Genomic DNA, 23,430 nt, shown 5'->3' on the forward strand with positions numbered 1-23,430 from the left:
TACCCTATGGGTTGGGATGTGCAACCACCTAATGTACTGGTATAGCTTATACTGTACAGGTACATTACACTTGCTTGCTTTATTTGCCACACCTATTTTCATCACTTCTCCTGAGCTGTTCATATAGAGCACACGTATTCTAGAGAGTCTATCTACAGCAAAGCTAATTCAGCTTCATCTTAATTCTTGTCCTATTTCTTCGCTTGTTTCTCTACTCGGTTCTGAGGCCTTATTACTTTATAGAGATTATAAGTTTCTTCTTCTTTACTTAATTCGCGAAGAAGCGTCATTACTTTGTACATGGTCTTACATATTCTTTCTACGGGTGCTGTGCAATATTTGAACTACTACTTGTGATATAATATATGTTCCAAGTATCTGTATTCAACAGGTGTTTCTACGAGACAAGGTAGGAAAGAAATCTATTTCTATTTCTTTTATTTAGGTGATTAAATTCCCTAAACTGGTGATCCCGACGTGATCCAGATTTTTTTCTTCTGTTGATCTAATCTACCTTGTCATCGTCATTATCATGCCTGATACTGATAGCAATGTATTACCTAGTGAGGCTTCTGAGCCATCCCCTCAAGTCTCATATGTTAGTTTAAAGCTTCCACCATTTTGGGCACATGATCCTGATATTTGGTTTGCTCAGGTTGAGGCTCAGTTTCAAACTAGAGGTGTCTCAGTCGAGTCTACAAAGTTTGCTTATGTTGTCGCCTCATTACAACCAGAGGTAGCTCTAGAGGTGCGCGATATTTTAATTGCCCCTCCCCAAACAGAGCCGTACAAGATACTAAAAGCAGCACTGGTTAAGCGAACTTCTGTCTCTGAGCAAAAGCGTCTGAACAAATTGCTGACGAGTGAAGAGTTAGGCGATAGGTCGCCCTCCCAACTCCTTAGGAGAATGCAACAATTATTAGGCTCTAATACTTTGGAAACTAGTATACTTAAGCAATTATTTTTGCAACGCCTGCCAACCAATGTACAGTTGATTCTCGCTTCCACAAGCGATGATGTCAGCTTGGTTGCGCTAGCGGCATTAGCCGACAAAATTGTTGAAGTTGCTGGTCCGCCTACTATTTCTCATGTCTTACCTAAAGAAGTGCCAGCGCAGACTTACGCTTGCGCTACTCCCACTGACTCTGGTGAAGTACATCGACTTTCTACCCAGGTTGCTCAACTGGCTGCTCAGGTGCAAGCCTTGACTTGTTCTATACAGGAGGACCGCAGAAGTCGCAGTCGACAGCGAGGCCCGAAGAATTCCGGCCCTCGCCAATCAGCTTCCTGTAGCCCGAGTCGGCATCAACAACATGCTGGGGCTGAATGTTGGTACCACTGGAAGCATGGCAAACGAGCCCAGAAGTGCATAAGTCCTTGTTCATACTCAGCAGGACAAAGCCGCCCTGGATATGTCCAGGGAAACGGGCCCGCCAAGGAATAGCGGCGACTAATTCACTTGGCACCATTCAACCCAGTCGTCTTTTCTTTGATTTCATATCCCAATACACATCTGAGATACACCACATAGCAGGAAGGGAGAACACAGCAGCAGACGCTCTCTCCCGTCTGTGTATCGACAGAGTTGATTCATCCTCGGTCATAGATTTTGCAGCCATTGCGAAAGATCAAGAGGATGATGGTGAGGTACAGGACTCCTCGCTTCAGCTCAAGTCTATATCGCTTCCTGGTTCTCTTACTACCATGCTATGTGATGTTTCGACAGGTGTTGCTAGACCCCTTGTTCCAGTCAAACACAGACGAGCTATTTTTGACGCCCTCCACGGACTATCCCATCCTGGGATCAGGGCCACTCAAAAGCTCATCACGGAACGTTTCGTTTGGCCTGGTATTAATCATGATATCAGGAAATGGGCCAGAACATGTCTTGAATGCCAGAGATGCAAGGTGCATAAACACACAAAAGTTCCACTTGGCACTTTTACCTCACCTGATGCGCGTTTCTCTCATGTGCACATCGATCTTGTAGGCCCACTTCCTACTTCAGAGGGTAACACGTACCTTCTTACTTGTGTGGATCGTTACACCAGATGGCCAGAAGCTATACCTATCCCAGATATCACTGCGGATACTGTAGCACGTACTTTTGTGGCCAGATGGGTAGCGGTGTTTGGTGCTCCAACTACTCTTACTACAGACAGGGGTAGACAATTTGAGTCAGCACTTTTCCTTGCTCTCACTAATCTTCTTGGCACTAAACGCATTCGCACAACAGCATACCATCCAGCAGCCAATGGGCTTGTTGAGCGTTTTCACAGGCAACTCAAAGCCTCTCTCAAGGCGCATAACACAGTCCGTTGGACTGAGGTCCTTCCCTTGGTATTGCTGGGTATACGTACAGCTATCAAGTCTGATCTGGGATGTTCCGCAGCAGAACTCGTTTTTGGTACTACGGTCATGCTACCGGCCCAATTTGTGTCTCCTTCACAGACTGACTCTGCTGGCGATCCAGCTAATTACGCCCACAGACTGAAGAGGCTGATGCGTGAATTACATCCCACCCCTACTCGCAAACAACGAGCTACCCCTACACAGGTACACCCAGAGTTGCATTCCTCATCCCACGTCTTTTTGAGGGTTGATGCAGTCAAGGGGCCCCTTCAACCTCCTTACAGGGGGCCTTTTCGAGTCCTTCAACGCTCTGACAAGTTTTTTACTATTGATTACAATGGTAAACGTGAAACTGTCAGTGTTGAGAGACTTAAACCAGCTTTCATGGAGCAAGATCTCCCTGCTCAATCTAAGACGGGTCAAGATCCACCTATCCAAGTCCCTCGGCAATCCAACTCCGCAGACTTAGCACTAGATCCTGCTCCGTTAGCACTGGATCCTGCTCCGTTAGCACTGGATCCTGCTCCGTTAGCACTGGATCCTGCACCGTTAGCATTGGATCCTGCACTGAAGCAGAACACTCCTGAGATTCGAAAGACCAGGTCTGGTCGTCAAGTTAGATGGCCAGTGAGGTTCGTGGACTTTTTAGAAGTCGGGTGAAGCATATTAAACTTACTGTGTTTCAGCAGTATTACCATATTTTCGTATTTTCAAGTCAACATGCATGTAGGTCTATATTTCCTCATCGATTTGTTGCTACTTTTCATTCGACAACAAATCTAGAGGGGAGCTACTGTAGTGACTTGACCTTTGGAGAACTTTGCATTTGTAAATATTATTGTCTTGTCTTTATTGTGTGGCTTGAAGTCTAGCCTTTTATTCCATTGTCACTCATTTCTTTAGTGACACCTGTTGCATTACTAGAGTGCCACAAATACTTACTCTGGCAAGCACATTCCATACCCTATGGGTTGGGATGTGCAACCACCTAATGTACTGGTATAGCTTATACTGTACAGGTACATTACACTTGCTTGCTTTATTTGCCACACCTATTTTCATCACTTCTCCTGAGCTGTTCATATAGAGCACACGTATTCTAGAGAGTCTATCTACAGCAAAGCTAATTCAGCTTCATCTTAATTCTTGTCCTATTTCTTCGCTTGTTTCTCTACTCGGTTCTGAGGCCTTATTACTTTATAGAGATTATAAGTTTCTTCTTCTTTACTTAATTCGCGAAGAAGCGTCATTACTTTGTACATGGTCTTACATATTCTTTCTACGGGTGCTGTGCAATATTTGAACTACTACTTGTGATATAATATATGTTCCAAGTATCTGTATTCAACAGGTGTTTCTACGAGACAAGGTAGGAAAGAAATCTATTTCTATTTCTTTTATTTAGGTGATTAAATTCCCTAAAATATCTATGGTTTTCTTTGAAGGCGAGGATGTGAGGCACCCTCTAACAGTGATTAACAGTAAATTCTCCCAACCATTTTTGAATTTTCCCAACCGTTTTTCCATGACAAAAATACATAAAACAGGCTATAAAAATCTGTCAACACTTAACTGTCTGGAATGGAATGTAGAGCCATTTTATTGCTTTGTGACGATTTATATTCACCTAAGTAAAAATCGTACAAAAACGACTAAATCTTACTGGTTGGCAGGTCTGATTGCCCCCTGCTAGGTCGAACAAACATTATGGCTTGCCCAACCCAACAACAAGCAATGCATGCATGCGCACTCCGACCACCGAAACCCCATCCACTGCAACAGGCAAATGCAATAGCCTGTCACTATATAGGTACGCTCAAAAAAGGAAGACAGGGCTAGATTTCCGCTTTGTTGTATAAACCAAAAGATATGCCAGTTGAGTAACCTGAAAGCAGAATAAAAAAATCATCCTCATAGTATACATGTCTAAAACACACAAAATGTACTGCACTAAATCAGCATGCATTTATCCTGTAATGTATAATACAAATCCTTAAATTGCAATCCTTTAGAATTCTCAACTCTATATCCAAAAGGCCTAAACCCCCATTAATCTCTATGTCAAATTAACATATCTTGACAGAAATACTGCTCTCGTAAAAAAAAACAGTAACCAAAGTCCTCAGCCTAGATAAATTCCTAGTCAAGACTACCTTTAAAGTGACTCGGTAACATTGTTGAAGATTGATGACAAAAATTGCTTAATTTTTGTATAAAATGTTACTTACTACATTCCTTCTACTATATAACCCTCTGACATGCAAAAAATCCTGAACAAATTGTCAAACCGCAAAGATATCTATGGTTTTCTTTGAAGGCGAGGATGTGAGGCACCCTCTAACAGTGATTAACAGTAAATTCTCCCAACCATTTTTGAATTTTCCCAACCGTTTTTCCATGACAAAAATACATAAAACAGGCTATAAAAATCTGTCAACACTTAACTGTCTGGAATGGAATGTAGAGCCATTTTATTGCTTTGTGACGATTTATATTCACCTAAAATGTAATTAAATTGTCCTTGTCTTGATGCTGAACAGGCTTTGACAAGTACCAGAATAGAAGTTGAATAATATAGTTGGGAGAATTAAGGAATCGATCAGATAAGTTTTTCCCAATTTGTACCATGAATAATGATCTGATTTCACTCAAATTTTCAGATTATCTTTAATTGTGCATCTAGCATTGAAGTCACTACCTTAGCACCACTATCTCTCATCTGAACAATGCTCAATAAATAAATCCCATCTTACCCAAAGTATGTAAAACTTGTCTTTCTTATTTAGACTCATTGAACTTTCATCATAAATTCCAAAAACCTGACTGTATTTCAGTCTTTTTCTTTCTTAACTCTTATTTATCCAACACTTATTTCATATGTCAACACCAACATTTGTCAACTAAAACAACCTTAAATCAATCTCTGACTAATATCATTATTCTGATTAATGTCATTATTACTCTGTGTTTTCAAAAACACAAAATCCCTCTTTATAAACGTGTGAATTTAACACCAACTAAATACGGCACATACTTTCAATGTAACCGTACACATTACGCTGCACACTTCTATACACATTAACATGCACATTACTAACACATCTCTGTACTCGAGTGTGACACCAAATAATCATTAATTTCCACCAATTCGTTAACATACACTTCATAATATCTTATCCAAGCTTTACTCACTTCTTTTGCAGAAATTTCTAGCTACTCTGAAATACTGTTGCCATTTTCCAAAACCTGGAATTCTGGCCTCTAAATAAGCGTCTAAAATCAAATAATAATAATAATAGCCTAAATGAGTCATATCACATCCATGAAAAAATGTGCTCTGCAAAGTATACACTTAAATGACCCTATAAGTAGGTCAGGGTCAATAGCTCAATATGGTATCTTACAAAAATCTTGGAAAAGCAAATAACTTTCATGTTTTACCAAAACAGCATGCATGCGCACTCCGACCACCGAAACACCATCCACTGCAACAGGCAAATACAATAGCCTGTCACTATATAGGCACTTGACAAAGATGTATGCATTAATCTCGAATACAGTATACAAAAATGGCCCATTGAATAAAACCCATAGAAACCAGCGTAATAACAATAACATTGCAGTAAACAACAGGTGACTCAATGTGAAGAAGATTGTAAAAGCCTTTCTTTGTATTGTCTTTTGAATACGTTCTGAGAGGATGCAGATTGTAGATGAGCAGGCAATGCATACCATAGTTCGGGACCTACATAGTAAATGTTTTTTTGAGAAACTGATGTTCTTATGTAAAGGCCCGGTCACACAGAGGGGACGCATGGGGGACGCATGGCCAGCGCATTGGAAATTTGCAATTTGGGCCAGTGCGTTGTCGTTTGCTAGGCGTGCGTCATCATTCGTTACTCGTTCGTCGAGCGCGCTGGACCAACGCTGGACCAGCGCTATGCATTCGTCGTCATTTGCTGTGTGCATCGTTTTTTTTAGCATGCTCAAAAGTGTGCGTGGAGCTCGACGCATGAATGTACATGCCAAAGGCACGCCAGACATGCGTGGAGCGCGCTAGACCAGCGCCAGACATACGCGGAGCACACGCCCTGTATACGCACAGCGCGCTAGCTACACGCTGTGCATTTTTTGTCAGCTTGCTAGCTTTTCCAAAATCATGACAAAAGTTAGGCACACGGCCTTTTCCGATTTCCAATGCGCGGGCCGTGCGTCGTAGAACGCGGTGCATGCGTGGACCATTCGTCCAGCGCGCTAGCAACACGATCTGCATTCGTGGAAGTTGTTATCATGTGCGCTCTGTGTACGTTCTGTATGCGCACTGTATGCGCCCTGTATGCGCTCAGCGCGCTAGCAACACGTTATGCATTTGCTGTTTGGCTCGCTGTAGCTTCGACCAAAGTTGGGCGCACGACAACGCACTGGCCAAAATTGCAAATTTCCCATGCGCTGGCCGTGTGTTCCCCATGCGTCCTCTCTGTGTGACCGGGCTTTGAGGGATGTGAAATCTGCATTTGATCAAGTGCAATGGGAGTGGATTGCAGAGTTAATGGAAACCAGGTAGCTACAACTGTTTCTGTACAGATGGGTATATGCTAGCAGCTGATCAAAGAACATGCTCAGGTAGGAAAATTAGTCAAAATAATTTTAACCATGTTTTAGGGAATAAATTGCTGTCGAATTGGAATCTTGACTCCCAGTTTATCTATAAGATTTGGGACACTTTCAGGTTAAACTAGGTGCTCTTGCATATAATTACTTGTACATATCATTGTGGATCTTCTCAGATCTTCCAGAATCACCTCATGTTTCAAAAATACAATGATTGTCTCAAAGTGGTTTATGTTGACTACCTATACAAAATTTATTGAGATTATTATGCATTCAGTGAAAATAACATCTTCGTAAATGTGAACATACATTAACAGTAACTAACCAAATTGATTCAGTAATAACATGTAAAAAGCAAGACAGGATAGGTATGAATTAATTGATATGGTGTCCATTGTTTGAATTATCAGGTGGGCTGTATATCGTACAGACCACCTTATAATTTCGTTAGAATTGCCTTTATTTATTATTAAATATTTTTCTTATTTCTAACCACTTTTTTGTGAACAAGATAACACGAAAATGGCTCGATCAAAATCCTTGAAATTTGGCACACATATGTAAAGGCATATGTACAAAGCACAATAACGTTTTCAACATTGACCTTTACTGATGACGTCATCTAGGCGCCATTTTGTAAAACTTTACGAAAATCAACTCTTGATCATATCTTCATAACCAAAAGCCATTTCTCATTCATATTTATCATGATCAAGCTCAATATCCGTCCGGTCAATTTCAGGTCAAAGAACGCGCATGTGCGCGTATGTCCGCGCGTCAATGCGCGCGCAAAATTTTAAAATGCTCAAAATCGTCTAAAAATCATTTTGCATATGTTTTAGGCCATTCTAAGCATTTTATAAAAAATCGCGCACACGCGCATGCGCGCGCGTTTTCGCGCGTCAAACTATTACACAACATAGAATCGCAATTTTTTTTTCTTTCATAATATTCCACATATTTTTACAAACAAATTGATACCATGTTTGTCTCTTTATGACTATTAATAACGGAATGATCGACCGTTTAACATAAATTTCCGTGCGCGCGAGCTCTTGTAAAACATAGCATATATGGGCAAAAACATGCCTATAGAAAATTAATTGTAGCTCTTTAGGATGTAAGAAAATTCAATTTTTTTTCATATTTTAATAGAGTATGATTCGGAGATATTGTTTCATGTCTCATTTGACCCTCGATTAACTCATGACGTCATCATAGTGGCCTCCGAACTCAAAATTCCAATTTGCATATTATGACGTCAGCATATTTATGGAAAATTGATTGTATTTCTGTAAATATTGATCGATTTTCTTCCAAATTGTAATATGTTCTAGCTGAGACAATTTTCTACAAATGCAGTAACTTTTTTCTTCATTTGACAAAGGCATCATGGCGTATTTTTGCGATTAAAGGAGGCATGTCAATTTTTCACATTTTGCGTGTATTCTCTATGGGACGTGACTTTTTCTCAAAACTCGATTCTACATTCCCGTCTTTCGCGAGCAATATCTACGTTGTTTTAGCTTCGTTTACGCTGCACTTTGAGTATGTTGTAGCTGAGACAAAAAGCTGTCTCAAATGTGCCCTTGATTTTGTCTCAAATTTTAGTTGGATCAGCCCACCTGTACTTGTTCCAAACAAGTATTACAAATCTAGTTTATTTTTATTTCTTCCGTACACTTTTTATGCCTCCGCCACCGAAGGTGGTGCCGGAGGCATCATGTTTTCGGGTTGTCCGTCCGTACGTCCGTCCGTCCCGTTTGACCGTTATCACAATATCTCAAGAACCATTTAAGATTTAAACTTAAGACTCGGGAATAGTATTTATCACCATAGGAAGACGATCTGATTAGATTTTGGAGTACGTAGGTCAAAGGTCACAGGTCACAGAGGTCAACTTATGAAATTCCTTGTATTGAGTTTGTTAGCGCGATATCTCAAGAACCATTTGAGATTTAAACTTCAAACTTAAGGATAGTATGTATCACCATAGGGAGACGATCTGATTAGATTTTGGAGTACGTAGGTCAAAGGTCACAGGTCACAGAGGTCAACTTATGAAATTCCTTGTATTGAGTTTGTTAGCGCGATATCTCAAGAACCATTTGAGATTTAAACTTCAAACTTAAGGATAGTATGTATCACCATAGGAAGACGATCTGATTAGATTTTGGAGCACGTATGTCAAAGGTCAAGGGTCACAGAGGTCAACTTATGAAATTCCATACATTGAGATTGTTATCATGATATCTCAAGAACCACTGGAGATTTAAACTTCAAACTTAGTGATAGTGTGTATTACTATAGGAAAACAATCTGATTACATTTTGGAGCACGTAGGTCAAAGGTCAAGGGTCATAGAGGTCAACTTATGAAATTCCATACATTGAGATTGTTATCATGATATCTCAAGAACCACTGGAGATGTAAAAACTTCAAACTTAAGGATAGTATGTATCACCATAGGAAGACGATCTGATTAGATTTTGGAGCACGTAGGTCAAAGGTCAAGGGTCACAGAGGTCAACTTATGAAATTCCATACATTGAGTTTGAGTTTGAGTTTGAGTTTATTGATTTCACATTTCACATGCAGAAATAATACAGATAACAAAATATACATAAAAGACATATTGTTTCATAATATAACAAAATGATTATATTAATTGACAAGGTAATCATCACATTGAGATTGTTATCATAATATCTCAAGAACCACTGGAGATTTAAACTTCAAACTTAATGATAGTGTGTATCACCATAGGAAGACAATCTGATTAGATTTTGGAGCACGTAGGTCAAAGGTCAAGGGTCACAGAGGTCAACTTATGAAATTCCATACATTGAGATCGTTATCGCGATATCTCAAGAACCACTGGAGAATTTTCACTTCAAACTTAATGATAGTATGTATCACCATATCATAATATCTCAAGAACCACTGGAGATTTAAACTTCAAACTTAATGATAGTGTGTATCACCATAGGAAGACAATCTGATTAGATTTTGGAGCACGTAGGTCAAAGGTCAAGGGTCACAGAGGTCAACTTATGAAATTCCATACATTGAGATTGTTATCGCGATATCTCAAGAACCACTGGAGATTTAAACTCCAAACTTGTTTAAATTGCTCTATGGCGGAGGCATCATTTTCGACTGCGCGCAGTCAAAATTCCATCTAGTTTTGTGTATACGTTTACTCGAAATCAACTTGGTCAATTTCCTTCAAATTTCTGTTAGTCATTAGGCCCTATAATATCAAGTTCCCGAAACCTTTTTCAAGTTCATGGGGTCATCGTGACGTCATCCAGGCGCCATTTTGTAAAAATCAGGTCATTATCATATCTCAATAACGAGTTATAAAAAATAAACCATATTTGGTATACATCAACTTCAGGTCAAAGGTCAACTAAAAATGTCAACAATTTTTGCACGCGCACCTCGACGCGCAAGTACGCTTGCATTAAAATTTTAAAATGCTCAAATTCGTTTCAAATTAATTTTACATACGTTTCAGGCCATTTTAACTCTTAAGCTGCCACCCATACAATGCACCCAGTGCCACAGTGCTAATCTCCTGTGTGCCAAGTTAATTTTAAGGTTGGTTCAAGTGCGTGTTATTTAAATCTTTACAAAAAACAAATCACTAAATTACTCGAGAAAATCCAATCTGACTGTTGTATACAAAGACGCGTAATCCAAAGCCGATAATCTGATGCACGCGGTGGTACTTTCAATAGCGCTGTAAAAGCACTGAGCACGGTGCAATGGGCATGAACATTGACTGTTATTACATATGCTTGCTAGCGTTCACGAAGCAGTCACACGGTAGCGCGCTCGCTTGCACAGAGCACTATAACAATAGCGCGCTAGCAGCCTCATGGCAGGATATGAGTTAAGCATTTTGCAAAAAAAAACGCGCACACACGCATGTGTGCGCTTTTTCGCGCGTACTTGCATTTTGCAAAGTAGAATCGCCAAATTTTTTCTGTCATATTTTGCACATTTTTTCAAGCATTTTGATACCATGTTCACCTTTTTCTGACCATTAATAACGGAATGAGCGTCCGTTAAGATACGCATCCGTGCGTGCGAGCTCTTGTAATACATAACATACATGTGCAAAAACCAGGCCTGATAAAAACCCGATTTAAATCGGTTTTCCGATTTTTTATATTTTTCCCGATTTTTTCCCGATTTTTTTTTTTCTTCCCGATTTAAAAAAAAAAAAAAAAATCCAGATTTTTTTTTTTTTTTTTTTTTTTTTTTTACCAGATTTTTTTTTCTTCTTCGCTATTAATTTTATCCTGATTTTCCTGATTTCCACCTTATTTTCTCTGTTCTACCCTATTTTTTTCCCAAATTTCCCTATTTTTTCCCAATTTTCTCACTCGAAAGGGGGGAATGTTGTTAGATGCCATTTTTTCCCCGCGAATCCTCTTCTTTTTTTTTTACTCAAAGGGGGGCGTGGTTGAGGGGAAAACAAAAAACCTATTTTTTTTTTAGTGCTCACTATCACCCCTGAAAAACATGCCTATACAAAATTCATTGTAACTCTTCAGAATGGATGGATACCCCCCATTTTTTTCTTCATATTTGGATAGATTATGAGTCAACTACTCAACCTCCTGAAACAACAACTGCTCCACCGGGATCAACTACTCAACCTCCTGAAACAACAACTGCTCCACCAGGATCAACTACTCAACCTCCTGAAAAAACAACTGCCCCACCGGGATCAACCACTCAACCTCCTGAGACAACAACTGCCCCACCAGGATCAACTACTCAACCTCCTGAAACAACAACTTCTCCGCCGGGATCAACTACTCAACCTCCTGAAACAACAACTGCCCCACCAGGATCCACAACTCAACCTCCTGAAACAACAACTGCCCCACCAGGATCAACTACTCAACCTCCTGAAACAACAACTGCTCCACCGGGATCAACTACTCAACCTCCTGAAACAACCACTGCCCCACTAGGATCAACTACTCAACCTCCTGAAACGACAACTGCCCCACCAGGAACAACTACTCAACCTCCTGAAACAACAACTTCTCCGCCGGGATCAACTACTCAACCTCCTGAAACAACAACTGCCCCACCAGGATCCACAACTCAACCTCCTGAAACAACAACTGCCCCACCAGGATCAACTACTCAACCTCCTGAAACAACAACTGCTCCACCGGGATCAACTACTCAACCTCCTGAAACAACCACTGCCCCACCAGGATCCACAACTCAACCTCCTGAAACAACAACTGCCCCACCAGGATCAACTACTCAACCTCCTGAAACAACAACTGCTCCACCGGGATCAACTACTCAACCTCCTGAAACAACCACTGCCCCACCAGGATCAACTACTCAACCTCCTGAAACGACAACTGCCCCACCAGGAACAACTACTCAACCTCTTGAAATAACAACTATTCAAGAGCCAACCACATCCCATCTACCAACAACCGGTAATCATAGGCATTTAAGTATTTCCAATTACTTTTTTCCTATCCGTTTCCTTTTTTCAAGGATCACATTCTCATACTAATGTTATAACATGTAATCCTTGCATATTAAAAAGCAAGTATTTGAAGTGTTCTTTTCCAAAACAAAGACGAAAGAAACATTGCCGCTTTTCTGGGCTGTCGCCACGGCAAACCTTAACTTTGCCTTATATATTACCTTTGCCTTATTTGTTACCGTTTTGGCACGAAAGATAGTTTGAGAAATAGATTGGGATCTATCGGTGTTAACTAGCATATTTCTCCCCTGTGCATCATTTTACGGGAACCGTCATAAGTACAACTTCACAGACAACATGTGTATGAAAATTGACACAAGTTTCAATGAGATGTTGGCGAACTTGCACTTAAGACGGTTTTCTTCGTGAAACAATGCTCATAAATTCAATGCACACTACTAAATAAATGCGGTATGTGAGGAGTAGGTCTACTAGATGATGTAGGTTACTATATCAGGCATTCCTTAGTTCTTTCCTTTTTAGGTGGTCTGTCGTTTTCGACAGATCACCTATTGTTTTCGTCAGAATTTTCTTTCTTTATTTATCAGGTGGGCTGTATCTAATACCGACCACCTTATATATTTGTTAAAATCGCCTTTATTTATTATTTATTTATCAGGTGGGTTGTATAACGTACAGACTACCTTATAATTTCGTTAGAATTGCCTTTATTATTTAGTCTTTATTTTTCTTATTTCTAACCACTTTTTTTGTGGACAAGATTACGTGAAAATGGCTCGATCAAATGCCTTGAAATTTGGCACACATATGTATAGGCATATGTACAAGGCACAAAAATGTCTTCAACCTTGACCTTTACTGACGACGTCATCTAGGCGCCATTTTGTAAAATTTTCGGAAAAACAACTCATGATCATATCTTCATAACCAAAAGCTATTTCTCATTCATATTTATCATGATCAAGGTCAATATCCGTCCAGTCAATTTCGGGTAAAAAAACACGGGCGCGCGCGTACGTCCGCGCGTCAATGTGTGCGCAAATTTTTCAAATGCTCAAATACGTCTCAAAATCATTTTGCATACGTTTTAGGCCATTCTAAGCATTTTATACAAAATCGCGCGCACGCACATGCGTGCGCGTTCTCGCGCGTCAAACTATTACACAACATAGAATCGCCATTTTTATGCCTCCGTTACGAAGTAGCCGGAGGCATTATGTTTTCGGGTTGTCCGTCCGTCCGTACGTCCGTACGTACGTACGTACGTACGTCTGTACGTACGTACGTCCCGTTCTCGTGATCGCGTTATCTGAAGAACTGGTTGATGGATTCCTGCCAAACTTTGGTCATGTACGTATCTTGTAGAGCCGATGAACTGATTAGATTTTGGGGTTACGAGGTCAAAGGTCAAAGGTCACAGGGCTCATTATGTATGCAAAACAAGCTCGTGATCGCGTTATCTGAAGAACTGGTTGATGGATTCCTGCCAAACTTTGGTCATGTATGTATCTTGTAGAGCTGATGAACTGATTAGATTTTGGGGTCACGAGGTCAAAGGTCGAAGGTCACAGGGCTCATTATGTATGCAAAACGAGCTCGTGATCGCGTTATCTGAAGAACTGGTTGATGGATTCCTGCCAAACTTTGGTCATGTATGTATCTTGTAGAGCCGATGAACTGATTAGATTTTGGGGTCACGAGGTCAAAGGTCAAAGGTCACAGGGCTCATTATGTATGCAAAACGAGCTCGTGATCGCGTTATCTGAAGAACCGATTGATGGATTGCTGCCAAACTTAGGTCATGTATGTTACTTGCAAAGCCGAAAAACTGATTAGATTTTGAGGTCACAAGGTCAAAGATCAAAGGCCACAGGGCTCATTATGTATGCAAAATGAGCTTGTGATCGCGTTATCTGAAGAACCGATTGATGGATTGCTGCCAAACTTAGGTCATGTATGTTACTTGCAGAGCCGATGAACTGATTAGATGTAGGGGTCACAAGGTCAAAGGTCAAAGGCCACAGGGCACATTATGTATGCAAAAACAGCTCGTGATCGCGTTATCTCAAGAACCGATTGATGGATTCCTGCCAACTTAGGTCATGTATGTTTCTTGCAGAGCCAATGAACTGAGTAGATTCTTGGTTCATAAGGTCAAAGGTCATGGGCTCATTATGTATGCAAAAATAGCTTGTAATCACAATATTCTGAGAACCTGTTAATGGATTACAATTGAACTTGAATTCGAAAAATTTCTTCTGTTTTGGTTTGTAAAATTGCTCTATGACGGAGGCATCATTTTCGACTGCGCGCAGTCGAAGTTCCATCTAGTTTTTTTTCTTTCATGATATTTCAGATATTTTTACAAACAAATTGATACCATGTTTGTCTCTTTATGACTATTAATAACGGAATGATCGACCGTTTAACATAAATTTCCGTGCGTGCGAGCTCTTGTAATACAGGGTCAAAGGTCACAGGCCCATTTTGTATTCAAAAATAGCTTGTGATTACGTTTTCTCAAGAAACCATTGATGGAGTCCTGCCAAACTTGGGTCATGTATGTATCTTGCAGAGCCGATGAACTGATGGGATTTTGGGGTCACGAGGTCCAAGGTCAAGGGCTCGTTATGTATACAAAAATATCTTGAGAATGCATTCTCATTAGAACTGACGGATGGATTACTATCAAAGCCAGGACATGTATGTGCATTGCAGAGCCTATTAACTGATTAGATTTTAGGGTCATGAGGTCAAAGATCATGTTAATGAAAAAAAAGCTTGTAATCACGATATTCTGAGAACCTGTTAATGGATTACAATCAAACTTGATTTTTTTTTAAATTAGTGCTGTTTTGGTTTGAAAAATCGCTATATGGCAGAGGCATCATTTTCGACTGTGTGCAGTCAAAGTTTCATCTAGTTTCTTTTTTTTTCTTCATATACACCAGCTTGTAATCTAATTACCGACGGAACTGAACTTATTTCCAAATTCTGAGTCCTATCACCTGAAAAATGTTGTGTAGTGGCTGCATCCAAAACATGAAACAACGTGTCACTTTGCATCAGAGATTAATTTGTCTAAATTGCCACCTTCAAAATAAACCCCTTGAAATCTGCTTGTAATATGTGATTTACTTTGTTTTACTTGATGCATTCTTTGTTTGCTCTCACACTTTTTTAAAGAGTCCCTAATACTTGATTTGGGTGTTTTTATATATCTATATAGTCATCTTAGGATACATATCTTATGTTCTTCCATTATTTCTCATGACTTTAATACACTCTCTTATATAGACATTGATGAGTGTGCCAGTGGCAGTAACCCATGCACTTTGGCTAATGAGGAGTGTGAGAACACAGTTGGAAGTTACCAATGTGTGTGTGCTGCAGACTTTGTGAGGACAAGAGGCTTTTGCCTGAGTAAGTTTATAATAATGGCAAATTCTTTTCTGTTGATGTCTCTTTTATCTGTCCTTCTATCTGTTGTTTCTTCTGTTCAATATATGGTTATCTGAAAATGTCTCTATTTCATCCTGTGAGCTGCACATTTTTCACTCATTCTAGAAGCCAAAAATTCTTATCAATTTGAATTGGCAATAGGAATAAAAGTGAGAATTGTTCTTCACAGTTCAGATGATGAATATTATACATTATATACCTCACTTTAGATATCCAGCCATCTGATTGGTCGAAATTAGAGTTGTGATTTTAGCCATTCCCGTAAAGAAACGTAAAATGTCGAAACCGGTCAATAGTCTTTTGAAACTCGCCCTAGGGCACTTTTCTAAAGACTATTGACTGGTAGGCGGGTATGAGAACTGCGATCCCCTTTGGTTTACGTGTTAATTATTAAACTTAGTTTGTGTGGAACGCGACTACCATATGCATGCAATCTCCTTTTTGGTATAAAAAAGTTATAGTGACTGCTTTGTAGAAGTGTCGTGGTCGAGTGGATACGTCGCCGGAGTGTCGATCACAAGCTCCGCGGTTCGAGTCCCGCCGCGCCACTAATGTTTTTTGGCAAGACATTGATCTACATTTGCCACACTAAACCCAGGTGATGTAAATGGGTATCTGGCAGGTAATAATTCCTTGAAATGCTGGAGCGCTGTATAAACGGCAGCTAGGCTAAAGCCGGGGAAATAATAAATGCGCCTCAAAATAAAAATTATCTAGATAGACGGCGCTATAGAAATGCCTATTTTTATTATTATTATTATTAATAATATTAGAGGCATTGTTGTTTTAATAGGCTCTCGGGGAGGTTACATCGTGCTCTCACCCCTTGGCATGCCTCAGGGCGATAGCACGATGTAACCTCCCCTTGAGCGTATAAAAACAATTACCGGTATGTCTCTCATAGCAGTCATTACATTCTAAAATGATTCCAGTCTGACACAATTTCAATCTTCCTTTTCTACCTGTCTTCCCCATCCTTTCAATTTTTTGATTTCACTGTCCTCCCCTTATTTTCCTTGTTCATGTATGTCTTTTCTCTCTGTCTCTATCTCTCTCACTTGCTCTTGTACTTCTCATGATACCACCAATGACCTGTAAACACCTTATTCTTTGTATGAACTAGCTAGCGCCACCATCACTGGGTCCATCACCATCAACCTGGTAAACGGCAGGATCGTACCGTACACAGCCTCGCTATCAGATCCAACGTCGGAGGAATACATGAACTTGGAAGCCCTTGTCTGTGGAGCGGTAAGATTCTTGTTGTTTAAACTTAAATAAATTATCACAAATGTCCTATGGCAAGACATTAAAGTGTACCGTTACCAAAACATCATCCTTTTTAAATGTTAGTATAGTGCTATGTTGTAAATAATTTATTCATAATGTGAGCTTCAAATATACATTACTTCTGTAAGGAGATTTTGCAAGTAGAATTACACTATTATCAATTAACATAAAAATGACTTTTGATTAGACTACCTAATTCACCGATACTCCCTCACTTAAAACAAGTTTTTATTTCATTCCATATTTTTGTCATCCATAATTGTCAGCCCATAGAAAGAAGGGAATTTTTTTTTGGTGGTAGTTTGATGATAAGAAATTCCCTGATTGTATGAGTTTTGATTGAGGTTGGGTATTGTTTCATATAATGTTTCACAGCTATTGTGACAAATAAAGCCTTGAGAGCCATGCCAGCGTGTCATCTGGGGCTGTCGTATTATCAAGCAATCTGCTTACAATGACAGTCCTTCTTCCGCAAATAATTTTATAGGAAATTTAGTATTTATGACAGTTTATCATTTCGTTTTTTTTAAATAACAATTTATATATATATGTATTCATTGTCAGAATGATTCATTGTCAGAAAAATACTTATTGTACTTTATATTATTATTATTATAGAAAAACTGTATGTTTACATGAATGCATAAGAAAATAAAATGAAAAAAAAAAAATCAAAATCTGGCACAAGATGGGGTGTTATTTGGTGTGTGTAGTGCCTTGTATATTTTTGAAAAATCGCATTGTAAATTAACCCAATCATGAGCATTTGCTACATGTTTTCCGTATTGCCTTGCAATTCAGGGTAAAAGTAGATGTGGAATGGAAATGTAATATAAAAATAAAGATGTGATGCGGTAATGATTAGTGCTGGTGGATGTAAAGTAAATCTTGTCTGATATTGTTTTAAAAAGTTGTTCGTGATGTCACTTCTTCATGCCTCATAAACCCAATATCTTTTTCACTCTCCACAATTTATCTTTGAACATTCTTTCTGTATTGTCTCTTCTCTGTTTTCAGTTTCTAAATGTAATTGATGGTTGGGTAAACGCCAGCACGCCATACCCCACGTCCACTTGTGAGGTCACCAGCTTTGCTCCGGGTTCATTCTCTGAGATGATCGTGTCGTATGCTATCACTGTGTATGGGGAGAAAACAGAGGGCATAGCTACTGCTACCTCCGATATCATGAGCAACGGATTCTCTGGCGCTCCTTTAGTTTGGACCGATGAGAACGGAAATACCATCCAACTTCTATCCCTCTTCTTTAATGGTAAGATGACTCTTCTGAACCTCATTTGATCAAGCTTCCCATAACGTACATGAACCAGCTAGTTAGTGTATTGAGCCTATAAGGGACTGATTTAGTAGTCCTTAAGAAAAGTGGTTAACTTAGTAATTAAAATCTTGCAGCAATGATCCATACTGAAATGCAGCTTGCACGTAAATTGTGCATTCGGTCTTGAGTTTGAATTTAACACCAGATGGTCGTGAATTTTGGTTGTAGGAAGATGTGATCTATACAAAATAATATTTGTTGAGTACCGTAGTCATGACAAAATGTATCTATACCCTTTGTGTAGTACTTTAGGACCTTGCCATGAAAGTTCTGAAAGTTCTTTAACACTTTTGATACATTTTAGTATATACGCAGTTGAGTAAACATTGAAAATACGGTGCTTCTAATTTGATGGGAAATGTTGATTATTAGAGAATTTTCTTTACTAACCAAAATGATATTCTCATTTCATTTTAGTTTCTTTTTTCATGACGATTATTATATTGTATCATTAATTTTTTTATTTTTTCTGTAGATGCTTCAGAGTGCATGGTAGAAACATCGTGTTCAGGACTAAATGAAGGTTGTACTGAATTAGACCCAGGCTTTGAGTGTTACTGCACCAATTCTTCTATACGATTCAAGGAAATTTGTTTGTGTAAGTGTCATCATTTTATTTTCATGATTACATTGCATTTAAATGAAATTGACATAATGTAGAATCACAGTATAAACCTGTGTAAAGAACCATGCTTTATAGATAAACGAATTTGCAGGGTTTTATATGGGCAATCACAGTTGCTATATCATACCATCTGTTTGGATTTCCTTTATTTTTAAAAGCCTGCATTATATTTAGAAGGAAGAAAAAATTAATTTTCATTATTTAGGATATAGGATTTGAGCTAATAAAACAAGTTCTATTTGATTCTGTACTTTTAATATTGGATCTTGATGGAAAATATAATATCTTGTCATGGTTCTAGCCATAAAGGCAGTATAAGAAAGTGTTTTTTGTGTGCCTCATTCACAGATTCTACAAGACTGGCTGGGAGTTTCCGATACAAAAGCATTAATGGTGATAATGTAACCTACTCGCCTGCATTAGCAAACACAGACTCAGCTGAATTCTCAAATATGACTGCCATCACATGTGACGTGGTGAGTGATTGAAGAAAATACCTGGCCTCTGTAAAAGGCTCTGTACTCTCTGTGCTTATGCAGTATCTGGGCCCTGTTTCATAAAACTTGTTATCAATAACAAATGCTAAATTTCTATGACAAATTGGCTCTCATCCAATCAAATGCCATGATTTTAGTAGCTTATAACAGTTATTGAAATTTGTTATCAGTAACAAGTTCTATGAAACTCAAGGCCCTGTTATGCTGTAGCTCGAGTCTGCCTATTTACCTTGGGATATTTGACTGCTTCATTGATGCCTATAAAGGGGCAATGAGAGAAACAGATTTGCAAAATTTGAGCTAATTCTGATTAAAACTAAGAAATTTATAATACCTTGTATTCTTCTACCTTCGTACTACCGTGTGAGTCAAACAAAAGTTTACACCTAGAAAATTGCTCATTATTTTAACATCATTTATGTACAGTAAATGTTTATACAACTTATGAAAGAGTGTTTTATCCCAAATCATTTGGTATAATTTTTGTGTGGTATGTGTTCACGCTTGGATGAACAGGAGGCATTGTTTGCGAGAGTGCAAAAATCGACTTGCGCCAAAGTGATGCCTACAGCATGTATTCATTTGGGATAAGCGGAGTGAGAGAATGAATTGAATTTATCAAATGAAATGCATTGCATATGCTTTTTGGAGAAGCAAAGTCACACACACACGCGTACGAATGTTTATTGATATTCGATATTCGATATTTGATATGTGTGGCATGACTAATTTTGTTAGGGATGTTATTTTGATCTGCAAAGAATGAATTAATACCCAAATCCTAATTGTCTTATTCAAACAACACACAAGCAACTTTGGCGCAAATCGATTTATGCACTCTCGCAAGCAATGCCTCCCGTTCATCCAATCGTGAACACATACCACCCTAAAATGATACCAAATGATTTGGGATAAAACACTCTTTTATGAGATGTATAATCATTTACTGTTCATAGATGATTTTTAAAATAATTAGCAATTTTCTAGGTGTAAACTTTTTTTGGACTCACACTGTATACTACCTCCATACTACCTCCATAATATCTTCTATTCAAACAGGGATGAGCTTCCTAATTTGTTTTGTTTATATTTGCTTGCTATGTTGCAGTTCATGTACCAGCTTAATCTATGGATGAATGTCAATGTGCCATACACCTATATCGAATGTAACATCGCAGCCTTCCGCCCAGGAAGTATCATCGTCGACTTCATCATCGATATCTACGGCACATCCCAGATGGAGGCCATGATGAGGGCCCAGATCGCTAGTGATAATGGATTCCAAGGTTCTCCAAGTGACTGGACAGGGAATGCTTATACAGTCTATGTGGAAGAACTTATATATGAGAGTAAGTACACCTTCCTTCTTATAGGAATAGGCATGGTTGGATGTACTTGTACTTATTTGATAATAATAATCAGAGTCGGCTGAGCTTTAAAGATACTATGTCCCTTTTGCAGCCAACATCAAATTCTGTAGAACATTGCCGGAATCATGAAGATTTCATGAATGTCCTATCTGTGAAATTTAAACGTTAGCAATGTCCTAGTTTTCAAGTTATGCAAGGAAACCAGTTTACTTTATAGCCTTCACTGTCAGACACTATTGAGGGACTGATTGACTTCTTTTTATGCCTCCGCCACCGAAGGTGGTGCCGGAGGCATCATGTTTTCGGGTTGTCCGTCCGTACGTCCGTACGTCCGTCCCGTTTGACCGTTATCACAATATCTCAAGAACCATTTAAGATTTAAACTTAAAACTCAGGAATAGTATTTATCACCATAGGAAGACGATCTGATTAGATTTTGGAGTACGTAGGTCAAAGGTCACAGGTCACAGAGGTCAACTTATGAAATTCCTTGTATTGAGTTTGTTAGCGCGATATCTCAAGAACCATTTGAGATTTAAACTTCAAACTTAAGGATAGTATGTATCACCATAGGAAGACGATCTGATTAGATTTTGGAGCACGTATGTCAAAGGTCAAGGGTCACAGAGGTCAACTTATGAAATTCCATACATTGAGATTGTTATCATGATATCTCAAGAACCACTGGAGATTTAAACTTCAAACTTAGTGATAGTGTGTATCACTATAGGAAAACAATCTGATTAGATTTTGAAGCACGTATGTCAAAGGTCAAGGGTCACAGAGGTCAACTTATGAAATTCCATACATTGAGATTGTTATCATGATATCTCAAGAACCACTGGAGATTTAAACTTCAAACTTAGTGATAGTGTGTATCACTATAGGAAAACAATCTGATTAGATTTTGGAGCACGTAGGTCAAAGGTCAAGGGTCACAGAGGTCAACTTATGAAATTCCATACATTGAGATTGTTATCATAATATCTCAAGAACCACTAGAGATTTAAACTTCAAACTTAATGATAGTGTGTATCACCATAGGAAGACAATCTGATTAGATTTTGGAGCACATAGGTCAAAGGTCAAGGGTCACAGAGGTCAACTTATGAAATTCCATACATTGAGATTGTTATCATGATATCTCAAGAACCACTGGAGATTTAAACTCCAAACTTGTTTAAATTGCTCTATTGCGGAGGCATCATTTTCGACTGCGCGCAGTCAAAATTCCATCTAGTTTTCTTTGGTAATAACATACATAAATGAGCTGTAACAGGTACATGCAGCATTTGTCTACATCAATAACCAACTTCTTGTAATGGCCAAAATTAAACTGATTGAGTCTTTGTGCAGCACAAAACATAATATATGTACAAGGGCCTAAAAATCAGACTATTTACATAAGTGATTGCAATCACTTATGTCGATTTGACAACTAATGGTCGTTATTTTCCCACAAAAAGACATTTTCAAACCCTTTTGTTTTGACAGAAGTTCTAAATTAGTATCATCTTTCAAATGCCATTGGAATTTAACCTTTTCATTTTTTTGGCCTGCAAATGGGACATAGTACCTTTAAGAGAGTTCTTAGTTTGGGTAGTTTTCTGTCTGTATTAATTTGTCCCAAATTTTTATTGAACTTGTATACAATTATTTGTCAAATTACTACCCTCTTACTACCCTCTTACATTTGATTATGAATACGTCTCTATAAAGTAAACATATTCTTTCCTGATCATTTTTCCACGTCTCCCAGGAACCTATTCTTTACAAGCTATGCTTTTCTGTAGGTTCCTGCACATTTCGAAGTTTTGTACTTTTCTTGTCTGGGTTTCATTAAACATGATAATAGTTGTCAAACTAGTTTGATGTCAATTGCTACAATCATTTCTTTTAAATTATGAAACAATATATCTTTTATGTATATTTTGTTATCTGTACTGAATCTGCATGCGAATGTGAAACCAACCAATAAACTCTAACAGTTTAGTCGTCTTAGTATCTGTATCAACCACACCCTGTGTATATATGCCCGGTAAACCGCCAGTTTCTTTTATGAATGCATTGTGTGAACAGCAATTGGAATAAATCATTAAATCAAAGCTATGGTCCTATGCTTATGCAGTTATACGTGTGTAATAAGATACAAAGACGTGAACAAAAACGAAAATGTCTTTATTTTTTTATACTATTAAGAACTGATTTAGAAGAATTACATTCCTTTATATTTTTTTCAAAATTTCTTTCCAGACCTGTGTGAGCCAACTCCGTGTGAAAATGGAGGGACATGCCTGTATAATGTCACTACCGATACCACATCTTGTTCGTAAGTCATATTACTATTAAACACCCTCTAATATATTGGTGACACCAGACTTATTATGTTATAT

At 38.6% G+C, this 23,430-nt stretch overlaps 1 protein-coding gene across 3 annotated transcripts in view; it reads left to right on the forward strand.

The window, feature by feature from the left end:
• The window catches only part of LOC105443222, a 52,883-nt gene that overhangs the window by 20,983 nt on the left and 8,470 nt on the right, over positions 1-23,430 (forward strand). For all 3 annotated transcript variants that reach the window (XM_030990782.1, XM_030990783.1, XM_030990784.1), the window contains 8 exons: positions 11,571-12,443; positions 15,755-15,880; positions 17,043-17,170; positions 18,227-18,479; positions 19,021-19,143; positions 19,519-19,646; positions 20,776-21,016; positions 23,291-23,366. In XM_030990782.1, coding sequence (XP_030846642.1) covers positions 11,571-12,443; positions 15,755-15,880; positions 17,043-17,170; positions 18,227-18,479; positions 19,021-19,143; positions 19,519-19,646; positions 20,776-21,016; positions 23,291-23,366 — 1,948 coding nt within the window. The remainder of the gene's footprint in view (positions 1-11,570; positions 12,444-15,754; positions 15,881-17,042; positions 17,171-18,226; positions 18,480-19,020; positions 19,144-19,518; positions 19,647-20,775; positions 21,017-23,290; positions 23,367-23,430) is intronic.

The sequence above is a fragment of the Strongylocentrotus purpuratus genome, unplaced genomic scaffold (genome assembly GCF_000002235.5).
Source record: "Strongylocentrotus purpuratus isolate Spur 01 unplaced genomic scaffold, Spur_5.0 spur5_scaffold_19, whole genome shotgun sequence".
NCBI lineage: Eukaryota > Metazoa > Echinodermata > Echinoidea > Camarodonta > Strongylocentrotidae > Strongylocentrotus > Strongylocentrotus purpuratus.